The 14,383-nt window shown below is 39.6% G+C and overlaps 1 protein-coding gene across 3 annotated transcripts in view; it reads left to right on the top strand.

Moving 5' to 3' along the window:
- NEURL1 (neuralized E3 ubiquitin protein ligase 1) overlaps positions 1-14,383 on the top strand; it is a 185,142-nt gene that overhangs the window by 95,213 nt on the left and 75,546 nt on the right. The window contains exon 1 of one of the 3 annotated variants that reach the window (XM_042461068.1): positions 2,605-2,757. The exons of 1 other annotated variant lie outside the window; for it this stretch is intronic. In XM_042461068.1, coding sequence (XP_042317002.1) covers positions 2,724-2,757 — 34 coding nt within the window. In that variant the 5' untranslated portion in view covers positions 2,605-2,723. Of the gene's footprint in view, positions 1-2,604; positions 2,758-2,840; positions 2,877-14,383 lie in introns of those variants that run through there. One more of the 3 variants, XM_042461069.1, reaches the window with a different exon arrangement.

Raw genomic sequence — 14,383 nt, 5'->3', positions numbered from 1 at the left:
CCCCCCCCTTAAAATGCCTGTTATAACTTTGTAAAGTGCCATGACTCCCAGAACTGGGAAGAAGGCAGAAATGTTGTTGTTGTTGTTGTTGTTGTTGTTGTTGTTGTTGTTGCTACTGCTGCTGTTGTAAGATAGGGGCACTCTGGGCACTAAGAGCAAAATAAAAGGAAAGAATTGTGGAAATTGATCTGTAGAATGTTGAGAAGATAATCACACCTTGACTTACTACTGTGATCTAGGACAGTGCAGTTACACTTGTCTGGGACTAAGTTCCACTGCCTCAACAGACATTTCTAGGATAATATTGTATCTGGGTGGAGTCAGGACTTTCCAGTGTATGCAAAGACAATAAATCTGTTGCCCATCTTTCTGATGGGTGTATCTTCTAAACCAGGTGTCCGCAACCTCCAGCCGCGGAGGCCTTTTGGCCAGCCCCTGCTCACTCCTGCCGCCACCGCCGCCGATTGCGGCATTTTGGCGCTCTGGGTGCTGCCATTTTATTCCTCAAAATGGCGGTGAAGTCTCACGTGACCTTTCACATGGTCACACGAGTTGGCGGCAGCCTCTAGGAGGCCCGCTGCGGTGGCCGGGGCCCTCCAAGAGGGCCCCGGCGACGGCAAAGGGGCCGGCAAAGAGGAGGAGGCCTCCAGCGCTGGCGGCCCCCGCTGGCTTTTTTGCCAGCCTTTGATTGGGCCTTGGGTCCCGTCAGGGGCTGGCAAAGAGGGGGAGGCCTCCAGCGCTGGTGGCCCCCGCTGGCTCTTTCCCGGCCTCTGACAGGGCCTGGGGCCCCGTCAGGGGCCGGCAAAGAGGAGGACTGGCCCCCGGAGGGTGGAAGCTCCGCCCCCGGCATACGGCTCCACTCCTGGAGGGTGGAATCTCCACCCCTGGCACGCGGCCCCACCCCTGGAGGGTGGAAGCTCCACCCCCCGGCTTTGGCCCCCCAGTTGTCTGAGGGACAGCAACCCGGCCCCTGGCTCAAAAAGGTTGCCTACCCCTGTTCTAAACCTTCCATTCTGGTTAGTGTTATGATTGAGCCAAGCCACCATGTGTCCCTGTACTGGGAGGAAGATGAGATAAAAATAAATATAATACAACAACAACAACAATAATACCTCTATGTCATATTTGCACATAATTAACTGGGCAATGTATAAGCATTGTACATTTCCTCAGGGGAGTTCTTTGTCTATCTGCTGTGTCAGTGGACCAGCCGGAGACCAGCCAGCAGTGATTATGAACACTGCTAATTGATTTTGACTGTCCCAATGCCTGGCCACTGGCCAATGAACTTCAGAGTTGCCAGCCATACTTTCAAACTGGCAAGTGTGTTAAACTAAGCTATAGATGTTAGGAACTTACCAAAGACATGGACAAGATGAGGCCTAATTCCTTTTCAGAGCATTAATTTAATCTATTTCTCTCTGTCCTTACTCTCTCATACCTAAGGACAGTGGGTATTAGTACACCACCATGAGGAGGTGTTAGTACCCCACCCATCCTTCCTTCTGCATTACTAACCTGCAGTGTAAGTGATGGATAACAATCACACAACAAGGAGTTTGTTCTGTGGGTTGGAACTTTGGTGTCAAGTTAGTTTGATTTAGTTGTTGTTGATTTAGTAAGTTGTGGCAGTTGAGCTGGAGGTTATGTCTGAAAACTGACAGCTTGGCTTTGGCAAAAGAGAAAATCCTCAAGCCATCATGGAGAAGAAGACTGGAGGTCTCCCCCCCCCCCCAACCTATCTCTACAACTCACTGCTTTTAATAATGTTCACTGCAGTTAATCAGCAGAAGTAATGGACTGAAGCACAGGCTGCATTGTGTCTGAGCTGAGCCTGCAGTACTTGCACAAAAGCTGGGGGGGGGGGGTTGGCGGAAAATGTTTTTGCTATTGCAGTCCAGGCTGAACCATCCTGCCTTTCAGAAACTTCTCCCTCGGTCTTAAATAATTAATAATTAACCAGAAGAGGAATCTGGACCAGTGATGTCTGATAATAGAACTATTATGGTTTGAGTTTTCCCTCCTGATATTAGGATTTATACAATGCATGTCCTTTCTTTCTTTCTTTCTTTCTTTCTTTCTTTCTTTCTTTCCAACTTTGTTTCTATCTTTACATTACACAGTGATGGTAGTAGACAGCAAGTTTCATTGACAGCCAGACTTCTGAGTTATAAACAAATCTGTCTTGTATTTGCAGTGAAATTTGCAGAGGCAAAGACTTTGTTTTGCTCAGAAGCAAGGGTAACTTGGGATTGGGGAACTAGGCAGGCAGCCACCACTTTAAACAGCCAAGAAATCCACTATAATTTCTCCTAGTGATTTATTTGAGGTGTGAGCCCAGGTTAGGGAAAGCAGAATAGAGGCTGGTAGATGGGGCATGTATAGTTGCCCTTGAGCTGCTTTGGGGCTGGGATGTTGTATGTGCAAAATTCTTTGAGCTTCTCTAGCTATTTCAGAGTCACAAGTCTCCTCCTTATGTAAATAACCGTGACATATGCCTCTGCTTACTGCTGAGCCTGAGAGGGTCAGAAAGTGGGTGGAGGCTGATCACAGGCTTCTGTCATTCTGTTCATGAGTGTGTTTTTATGGAGAGTCATTAAATCTCCCTGTGTAGGAGCGTGCATGTATCTTGCATGCTGACAATGACTGCACGCTCAGAGTTCTGCATCTTTGCCCAGTGAGAGAGGAAACTGCAAGGTAGCCAAGCCACCTTGCGCAGTACGATGGGGGGACAGCTAACCAGAAGCACACTATACGGTAAGGAGCTGGCCAGCAGCAGTGATGTTTAGACAGCAAATACTTAATGTTGGGTAGGCTTTTTTTTTTTGCCCTTTGCCTGACCCTTCTGCCTCAAGGGGACAACATGGCTCAAAAAGGTAAGTGAGGTACAGCAACGGAGCTGCAGTCAGTCTTTTCGCTTTGCTTCTCATTCTGTGCCTTTTTATTCTAAGAAAATGTAATTGTGAGAGATTTTTCTTATTTAAAGCAGAATCCCTATGGGTGTGTGAATTAGAACCAACCTCATTCCTTATTTGCCTTTGTTTTATTGCTTCAGACAAAATATTTGTCTATAGAATTCTGCTTTGTGCATTGACAGATATGCTGTAGCAAAATAAAAGAACACTGTATAGTGTTGAGAGAAGAGCTGGACAATTTAAAACGTGTCAGAGGAAGCACTCATTTAAGAAAATGGATTGGGATTTCATCTTTTATGATTATCCCAGTTGTGAGATTCTCCTTTCGGTGTATTTCTGTGTAACATTAATCAGTTTACAGCACAGCTAGGGGCTCAAATGGGCCACTTCATTGTAAATCCATTTAGTACAGTATGCTGGGTGTCTTTGTAGTATAATAAACAGGAGAGCATAGGAGGTAGTGGGTGCAGTATTGCAGAGTTCTAGATAGGTTAACACTGAGGAAAATATTATTAGGATGATGCCCCAAATCATACTCCTCCTGTGTGTTTTGAAGAAGTGAATCAATAAAACTTAAGATAGAATATAATTTAAAGGAATCTGTTGGTTTTGAAAAATGGGTGCAATTCTGCCCAGATTAACCACAGTTGTCTATTAATGAGAGAGTTAACCACTGAAACTGATGAAACTAAATAGTGCTGTATGTATGTATGTATGTATGTATTTGTATGCCACCATTCTCCAAGAATGGGACCCAAGAGAGAGTCAGTTAAAAATCTTAACAACTTTGGTGCACAATGCTTTTAATGCAGAGCCAATTCTTATTCTTTTTTTCCCCCTTGATAACTTTTTAAAATATTGTGTGGAATGTGTATTTTACATCTGAAAGTTATTTTAGTAAGGATATAAAAAGTTCAGTTTCAGACAGAAATGTAAACTGTATGTTTACGTTGTAAGTTTGCCTATGTATAAAAGATGTGATGGTGCATGATATATAATTTCCCCTCCAAATGCAGTATCTGTGTCTGAGCCGTTGTTATTCTTTTTTCCCTATAGTTTCTTACAGTTTTCAAACAGTTATTCAAGTAATGTGTTTATTTGTGTATTACACTGAATTTTATATACAGTATTAATTATTCATTCTCAGTGTTAGACCAAGATTTCTTAAACCAATTTGTATCTTTATCCCAACCACACCACGTGCCACATATTATTTTCGAAATAACCCAAGTATATTGTCATACCAGAAGAAGAAGAAGAAGAAAGAGATATCCTGGCAGATGTTCTGGAGTTTCCTCAGTTGCTTAAACTGTTAACTGCTTAAAATTTATGATGAACTAAAAGTATGGAAATCTAGATGAATTTGCTTAATATGGGTCTTTGTTGGGAATTGTCTTATAAATCTTATTCAGTGGCAATAAGTCATAGTGTGGTTATACTACATCTGCACCTGTTTTACCTTTCTATGAAGTAATGAATACTGCAAAAAAAAAAATTAGTTTAGTGTAGAGACATAATAACACTTCATAAAGTTCACAGTGCAAATGGGAGAGGATTATTTGGGTTAAACAAAACTGTAGGATTAATGGCTATAAATTGGCAATTACCAAAAAATTATCCTGGAAATCAGCATAAAGTTTATTGTTTATAATAATCTCATGCAAAACTGTATTGGGAATGAAGAAAGTCAATGAAAAAAGTCAGAGTTGGACACATTTCTGAATACTCTCTTGTGATTTAACTTCACATGCATTGGTTGTGGTCAGCAAATGGAACACTGCAACATTGGTTTCCCTCATCCTTTCCCTTAGTTTCTTGGGAGGGAGTAGAAAGTACTACTGCCTGAAAGAAGACAGGAGGTTGGATCATACTCTGCCTTCCTCCTCAAGCTATGGATGGCTTGATAGATATATTTGATTCACACAGGGTCTTGCTGGTTCTTATATCTTGGGCCACGAAGTGATTTCTCCAGGATCTGATAGATTGATCACTTGAGTTGTTTGTGTGTGTGTTGGGGAGCTTTCCCTGATGCAATTGCTACTTTCCTTTGATGCAGTTGTTTAGTACTGTGAGTTTGCTTGATGCTGTACTTCAGGTTACTCTGTGGGAATCTTCCTGCAGTGCATCTGTTTTCTGCTTAATCTATAGTGTCCTGGATTACATGGACTGATCCATTGGATTGGAGGTTGACCTGATTGCCCCTGCACTCTTTTCTCACCTCTTTCTATCTCCTCTTGCTTTAAAATAAAGTATCGATCTTTACCAAATACAGAATAGGCAATGATACACACTAATAATTCTTTCAAAATAGCAATAGTTTTACATTGGAAATTTGGACAGATCTATAGCGGTGGTTTATTTTGGTGATATACTCTTACATCTGACACTTTTATTTTACATATGATTAAAAAAACACCAGAATAAGAGAACTAAAAGTGTGCTGGCTTGTGTTTTGAGAAGGTTACCTGAAGCACAAGGCAGAGATACACCATGAGAATGGAGCAAAGTTTGATAATTCTAAACAATACACTCCTATGCATGTTTACTTGATGGGAATTGCTTATTGGATGAAGTTAAGCAAGATTGTTTACAATTGCAGTCTCTGCATTATGAACAGAACAGAGATCCAGCAGACAGGGCCTATTTATTCTAATCACAGACTAATTGAAGCTAGTGAAAATGGTGGATATGGAATATGATATGTTTTCCCACCAAGAACTGAGCTGCAGGGATTCAAGATCACCAGGCAGTCAGCTGGAACTTTGCTTTAAACCCTGTGGTTTTTGTAAATATTAAATATTATTTTAGTTTACTTAAATAATTTAAATGTGAAATGGAATGGAAGAATAAACATATGTGAGCAGGCAATTAGAATATATTTAAATTTGGTTCTGTCTACCTTTTCTAATTTACATAAAATTATTTAATTTGTCTAATTGCATATGTAAACAATATAGTTTCCTTTCCTTTGAACATGGAACATAATAAGGTATTTTGCATATTAATATTTGGGCTGCAGTAACCATACAACTTCCATATATTTTGTTGTAAACTCTTGTTTTGCAGGTAGGATGGAACAGGTTGTTGTTGTTGTGTTCTTTCAAGTTTCCAATTTATGGTGACCTTAAGGTGAACCAATCAAGGGATTTTTTGTTAAGATTTGCTCAGAGGGTGTTTGCCTTTGCTTTTCTCTGAGGCTGAGAGAGTGTGACTTGCCTAAGGTCACTCAGTGGGTTTCCATTGCTAAATAGGGATTTCAGGCCTGATCTTCCGAAGTCCTAGTCCAGCATTCAAACCAAAACATCACATTAGGGGGCCAAATTAATTCTTGGTCCTACCATTTATGGATATACTCGACTATAAGTCGACCTCACGTATAAGTCAAGGACAGGTTCTGGGGCCAAAATTAGGGATTTTGACATGACCCATGGATAAGTCAAGGGTAAAATTTAGGGGCATGTAACAAAGGATGGAGAGGATGATGGAAAGGAAAACAAGGTCACAAATGTTTGTGCTCATACTAAAGGCTGTATGGATGAGATAAATAGAGGGAGGTCGGTGCTTCCAGGGCAGAGTACTGTATTTCCTTTCACCAGGGTATGGTTCCTGTTTAAAATAACTATTAAAGTATAGTACTTATATTGACCCATGGATAAGTCAGCACAGCTTTTGGGGGTCATTTTTTTGACTAAAATCTCTAGACTTAAACATGAGTATATACAGTAATTATTTTCTAAATTTTGCTTGGTGTATAACTGTTAAGGGGTATGTATACTATGGCTAAAGGAAAGGAAACCAATTTCTATTATTCATTCTTCATGGTTATAGTTAAGAGTTATTGAGTTCATATTTCTGAAGGCAATATATCATATTGTTTTGATGCAATTTTTGTCTACAACAGAAGTCATTGATATTTTTCAGTTCATGTTTACAGTGTTGGAATAATACTGAATGCTTACTTTTTTTTTTTACTTCATTTGCTTATATAGTTTTTCACTGTTTTGCATTCTGACTTCAATAATAAGATTATGTTTTGGATATTGTGCCTCTTATCTTCTTTTAAAATCACTTTTTCAAAATCTATCTTCTTGCTTAACTGAAAACTGTCTTCTTGCTTAACTTTTTCAAGATAGTATCTTGTTTGAAACAATTCAGACCATGGCTTTCGAATTCTTTGCAAGAGCTTGTATAAATATGTGCCATGCACCATGAATGGGGAATGTGGGTGGTTTAATAGTGCAATATTCTCTAGTAGTGCAATCCTATTGATGTCTGTTTCAAAGTAACTTCCATTATGTTAAATTGAATTTATTTTCTGGTTAGTGAATATCACTCTGCATTAATTTGCATAAAATCACATTGTTCAATATTAAACTGTGAACTGCATCTATCATTCATATCTCTATACAGCCACAAATTCCTTAAATCAGAGGTAGGCAAAATAGAGCCCTCCAGATTATTCTGACTGCATCTCCTATCAGACCTAGCAAGCACAGCAAATGGTGACGAATGGGAGCTGAGGTCCAACAATATTAGAAAACCTATACTTTTGCCTGCTCTTGTTTTACAGGATTGTGGTGAGGATTACTGAGATTATGCTGTATAAATTTATTTAGTTATTACATGAAGACATGGTTGATTAATGAAGACTGATTGTAGTTGTATAACAGTTGAACAGGGCACTGAGGCAGAAGAATAATGCTAAATTACACAGTTGCTTGGCTGCCATGTTTGAAATTTCACTTGTGGATCACCATGAGTAACTAACAGTGCCTCTAACAGCATCCATGGCGAATGCAGAGTAAAATTAAATTTTCCCCATTCATAATAATAATAATAATAATATTTAATAATAAGATTTATTTATATTTCACACCTCTCCCTGCGTTAACCCCTAAACCTTCCCATCCTTAGAAATAATAACAATTCAACAATTAAAATAGTTATATCAATAGCATAATCTACAATAAGCAAATTGGAACGGACTGTTAAAGGAGGATGGGGCTATCCTTCTTCGGGAGGTCAGTCTGGGAAGGCCCACTGGAAGAGATCCATCTTGACAGCCTTCTTGAAGGTGTCTAGGGTGGTGATAAGACAGATCTCCTCTGGCAGGTCATTCCACAGTTTCGGAATGGCAGAAAAGAAAGTCCTCTGGGAAGTTGCATTTAATCTAGTCTTCTGTGGCTGGAGTAGGTTCTTCTCAGAGGATCTGAGAGTGTGGAGTGGATTATATATGGAGAGGCATTCCCACATGAGAGCTTTCCCATCATGCTCTGGTAAGAAGTTTAACTCAAGACCCACAAGACTGGGGCCAATCATATGGCCTTCCCTATGGATCATATATATCCTGGAGGGTGGGAAATGATAAGTGGAAGGAAACTAGGCAACTAGCTTTTACTGTGTAGTTTCTTCTTTCAGACACTTTCTAGAACATGTATAGGATACACTAAAGGGAAGTGGTAGGGCTAGTGTAGTTTTAATGGGGTTCTTCCTCTGTTCCAAAGTTGCACGATATGTTTCCAGCAGTTTGGTTCCTTGAGCTTTGTGCCTGAACAATTCGACTTTCAAATGAAGCCATGTTTACTTCCAAATAACCAATTATCAGACAAAGCAAGCTAATTTGAAAAAATGAGGAAGTAAGAATAGTTCATGCTCGGACAATTTAGGATATGGGCCAACAACTGCATGGGGGCCAAGGCCAATTTCTCTCATAGGCTGCCACATCCCACAGCAAGCCAAATACCTTGGTTTCTTCTGCAGTCCCTCTCAAAATAGTGGCGGAAGTGTTTGGGAGTAGTATGGGGTTCTGGGGTGCCAGTGGAGATTGGGTAGGGGTAGTTTAATGTGTTTCCATGTGTTTGGGGATGGAATTAGCTGCCTGCCTTGACTGAATTGAGCTCCACCTGGCTGTGGTGGCAGCATTCCAGGCAATACAGTCAATAATGGATAGTAGATTAAAAAAATAATAATAACCAAGACATATATTACAACAGACTGTCATATCTCTAATATTAGACTTTATGTCTGAAAGTAGAAAATAGATGCTATAACACTCAGTTTTTAAAAAGAGATGGAGGGGGAGCAAATGGCAAGATGCAGGTAATTGCAGGCCATTAGCAATGTTTCTTAGGGTAAACAGTTTGGCTTAAGCATTATTAAACATAAAGTTACCAAGCATGTAGAATAGCAATTTTTGCCGAAGAAGAAGCAACAAGGCTGTTGCAAAGATATGTCTTGTCTTGCTAATGTTTCAGTCTTCTCTGAGAGTATCAGCAAGTATTGCCTTCTGTTCCACAACAAAGACTCTTAAGCAAACTTCTCAATCATAGAATAAGACGAGAGGTCCTCCTATGAGCAGGACATTGGTTAAAGAACAGGGGGCAGAAAGTGTAAACTAGTGCCCACTTTTTACAACAGAAAAATACAGCGGGGCCTTTTTATCTGCTGCTGTTTGGTTCCAGGACCTCCTATGGATACCAAAATCAATGGATGCTCAAGTCCCATTACAGTATACATTATATAGTATATATATTATAGTGTAGTAATATGTCCCTTATATAAAAAGACAAAGTCAAGGTTTGCTATTTAGAATTTATATGTTTTAAAAAATATTTTCAAACCATGGATGCTTGAATTTGTGGATAAAGAATCCATGATTATGAGGGCCAACTGCATAAACAGTGAGGTCTCCAAGGAGATATAGTGATAATGATGCTTCTAAACTTGTTTCTAAATAATCTGAAATTATGACTGAGTGATGAGATTATCAAATTTGTGGATGACATCAAATTGTTTAGGGTGGTAATGTGGACCAGAGTTTGAGTACCTACTTGGCCATGAAAATCAATTGGGTGGTCTTGAGTAAGTCACATTCTCTCAGTCTCAGAGGAGAACAATGGCAAAGCTCCTTTGAATAAAGGTTGCCAAGAAAATGGCATGTTAGCTTTGTCTTAGAGTTGCTATAAGTCAAAAATTGCTTGAAGGCACAATAACAACAAAAATAGCAACAACAAACGATTACAGAACATTCTAATATTGTCTCTAAAATGGATGCCTAATGTGCTTCAGGGTAAATAAGGATAAAATGATGTACTGCACATTGCGACAATAAATTGTAACTACACATAAATAAATAAATAAATTGTAACTACACATAACCTGTGATAGGGTGTAAGATAGAGGTGATGAACCAGAAGGGATCTTGGAGTTGTGATGGTTATATCAATTAAAACACCAGAGCAATGTGTTTAGCTTGTGAAAAAGGTGAATTTTATCTTAGGGTTAATTATGATTGAAATATAATACTCAGTTGTGGTTAGCACACCTCAGAAATAATGTGATAAAATATAGAAATGTATAGAAAAGACTGATAAAAACAGAGTAATTCTCTTGCAAGGAAAAGATGCTACGCTTGGGACTGCATAGTAATCTTGCAATGAGACTATGTTGCAAGGTTTTAAGAAGAAAAAAAGAAGCATCTTTTCACGCAGCAGAAAGTTAAAAATGGAATTTGCTTCTACAAATTCTATGGCTATGATGGCCCCCAGGATTTAAAATAGGGGTGAGCAAAGTACCACCTAAATGCTATTTGCCTCACCCCAGGAATTTTTTACTACTCCCTGACCTCTCAGGGGTTCTACTTTTGCCCCAAAATCTAGGGCCTAGGAAAGGCCCCTTAAACAACAATAACCAGAAAGTATTTCTGGCATAAGACCTAAAATGGGGGGTGCAACCTTCCAAGTTTTTCTGGGGACTAATGTGGCTCTATTCTGACAGACGCCCTCCCCTGATTTAAAAATATAAGTAGCTCCATGGAGGATAAGACTGTAAGTGGCTATATCCTGTCTCAAGATCAAGAGGCAGCATGATTCTGGCTGCATTCACACTGCAGAAATAATATGGTTTGACACTATTTTAACCACAATGGCTCAATACTATGGAATTCTGGGAATTGTAGTTTGTTGTGGCACCAACAACCCACAATTCCCAGAATTCCATAGCATTGAGCTATGGCAGTTACAGTGGTGTCAAACCAGACCGTTTCTCCAGTGCAGATGCAGCCTCTGAATGCCATTTTCTTGGGAACTGTATCAGGAACGGGCTGTTGCCATTGTGTTCTACTTGTGGAGTTCCCATAGGCTTCTTTGGGAGGTACTGTACTGTGAGATAAGAAATTGGATGCTGAACTAGATCAGCCTTGTTGGAGGTAGTAAGCTGGGCTCTTCTTCTTATATCAGTTAAGAAGAGAAAGTGGAAGAAAGGCAATGGGCCACTCCACAATTCTGGGCTTGTAGTAGCTGCCTAAGGTTGCCAGGGCTGATATTGGTTTCGTGAAATGGCTGCATTTGCTATGACTGTGGAAATGAGATTTGACTTAAAAATCAGCTAGTGAAGGAAAAGGAAAATGCCCAGGAATCCTTGTAAAAAGAATCCCTTTGCAGTTGGCAGAGGAGAAAGGAGGGGACTTGTATGTTAACATCTGCCCTTGGGAAGGAGGCACAGTGCACTGCTATTATACCATTTATGGTAATTGGTTGCCAGTTATTGTGCAGTATAACAGCTGTCCATAGTAAACATGGACTGTATAATGGAGAGCAATGTAATGGCATTGAAAATAGCATAAAGGGAAGTGCAGCCAGTTTTCAAAAGAGCCAGAAATAGGCACCATGACTTCTTTCCCCCTCCAGTTCTGTGTTTCTAGTCATGAGACTATAGCATTGATCCCCCGAGAGTAACAAAAACAAAACACAACTTTGTTAAATGTTAGATGCTTGTTTCTCTCCATATCTCATGGACTCCATTGACTCCATTCAGTGAGGCTTTTTCTGTAGTCAAAATCCACGAACTATTTGCACAGAGACTTCTGCTAGCATGACCCATTATGTGAAAACACATACAGCGTACTACTGTGACCAAATACTTATTTTTATTTGCAGCATTTTTATTTCATCTTCGCATCACCATGGTGTACAATGGATCAAAACAACAAAAAATAAAACATTAAAAAGCACAATAAAATAATTAAAATATACAGTGGGCCTTCAGATAACTAGGCCCTAAACCAGGGGTAGGCAACCCTTTTGAGCCGGGGGCCGGGTTGCTGTCCCTCAGACAACTGGGGGGCCGAAGCCAAAAAATAAATAATTAAATAATTTTAAAATAAATAAATAAATAAATAAATAAATAAGCTAGGACAAATGTAGGACAAAATTTTCAAATGGAGGGCACTTTTTACATAAAAAATGGAGGACACGCAAAAAAATTTGCTGATTTTTTAAAAAATGTTAAGTTAAATGCATGTTTCTGAGGCTTCTATAGACAATTGCCCCACCATGCCCCTTGCGCGAGACGCCAAAGGCCCCGGCGGCAATCGGCGGCAGGACTGGGCCAGGGCCGGTCCCAAGGCCTCGCCGGGCTGCATCCGGCCCGCGGGCCGCAGGTTGCCTACCCCTGCCCTAAACTATTTAGGGCTTTAAAGGTTAAAACTGGGACCTTAAACTGAATCTGAAAAACAACTGATAGCCAGTAAATATCTTTTAGTATTGGTTAGCGGGATAGGTGTTGCATTTTTCAACAACTGTAGCTTGCAGGTGTTCTTCAAGGGTAGCCCTGCATAGACTCTATCGTAATAGTCTAATTGTGATGCAACCAAGACATGAAAAACTGTTGCAAATCAGTTCAGCTCAGAAAAGGTTACATCTGACAGCTAAAGATGAATGTGAAAACATGATCCTTGTCATCATTGGTTGCTGTTGGCTTCCATGTCAGTGGGGTGATGCTTTTACTTCAAGCTTCAAATGAGTTATGATGTTATTTTATTTTGGGTATTAAGTTTAGCACCATGGATAGGTCCTTTACAGTTTGGAACTTTAGTTCAGAGGGCCCTTTCAGCAGCAGATCACTGCATTCCAGGGAAGGGTGCTCTCTTGATGTCATTGGACTATAACTCCCATCATCACCAGTGCTATGGTGGCTGAGGCTGTTAGGAGTTGCAGTACAACAACATCTGAAGACCATATGTCCCCTCCCTACTATGTACCTCTGCATGGAAAACAGCAATAATATTCTGTCAATCTCATAAGCAAACAAACCAATTTTTTCTGCAGTTTATACATTTGTCTGGCCTTTAAGTACAATACAATTAGTATGGTTATAATATGAGTAGAAAGGAGTTCTGTACAGGAGCCTCTTGTGTAAGATGATACTATGCTCTCTGGGTAACATTGTAGCATAGACTTTCTTCCTCTTGTATTTTATTCACAAATACTCCCTGTCATAATTTTTCATTTTGTACTATATCATTGCATTCTACCTTTTGTGAGTTTAAATTGTTCTCTTTTAAGTTCATTATTAGTCCACAGTTCCGTGCACAAGTGAATATAACTTCTTCTTGCAAGTATATTTTGTAATTATTTCACTTGTAAACTTGCAAAAACAAAACCATTATAGTTTTAAAAACGATTGTTAAAATAACCATTTAATAATGTTTGATAATCTCTGGACATAAAACTATTTCAGGGTTATATTTTACTCAGAATCATGTAAATATTCACCTACTTGAAGTGTAGGAAATAATGAGCTGTGTTTACAAAGGATGCTACACATGTTCCAAGAAGATACACACATTTTATTCAAATAATATAGATGACAGGGCATTATTTTAAAATATCTCCAAACAGAATAGTTCTGAAAAATAGTCTGTGGTTTTTGTTTTTGTTTACATTTTGTTTGTTGTTGACATTTACTAAAACTAGGGATACTATCCATGATCTTGTTATAATCTTGTGATTTTGTCAAATGGACCTACAGGGTTACACTGTGTTGAACATCACAGCCTGCTAAAAGACCCGTTTCACAATTCTTTTTTTTATTAGCCCTTTTGTTGTTGTGTGCCTTCAAATCATTTCCAACTTAAGTGACCATAAAATGACCGTATCACAGGGGTTTCTGGAGCTGAGAGTGTGTGACTCACCCAAGGTTTTTTGTTGTTAACTGCCCTCGAGTTGATCTCGACCAATGGTGACCCTGCTGATGAGACATCTCCAAGACCCTCTGTCCTCCACTGCTCTGCTCAACTCCTGCAAACTCATACTCGTGATCTCTTTAATAGAGTCCATCCATCTTGCATGCAGCCTTCCTCTCTTTCTACTTCCCTCTACCTTTCCTAGCATTACTGTTTTTTTCCAGTGATTCATGCCTTCTCATGATGTGTCCAAAGTATGACAACCCAAGTTTTGTCATCTTGGCTTGTAGGGAGATTTCTGGCTTGATCTGCTCCAGGACCCATTCTTTGGTCTTTTTGGCTGTCCATGGAATCCTTAGCACTCTTCTCCACCACGGAAACTTCATGAAGACAGCAGCACTTTGAGTACTCTTTGGAATTGATATTCACTGCAAGAAATGAGAAATTCTATGGGTATTAATATTTCTGCTTGGGAAAATCAGGGGGGATAGTAGTGTCCTATTAA

Source organism: Sceloporus undulatus, chromosome 3 (assembly GCF_019175285.1).
Source record: "Sceloporus undulatus isolate JIND9_A2432 ecotype Alabama chromosome 3, SceUnd_v1.1, whole genome shotgun sequence".
NCBI classification, from domain to species: Eukaryota; Metazoa; Chordata; class Lepidosauria; order Squamata; family Phrynosomatidae; genus Sceloporus; species Sceloporus undulatus.
Note: the sequence above shows the minus strand (reverse complement) of the source record. Positions and strands in the feature narration are given on the sequence as shown.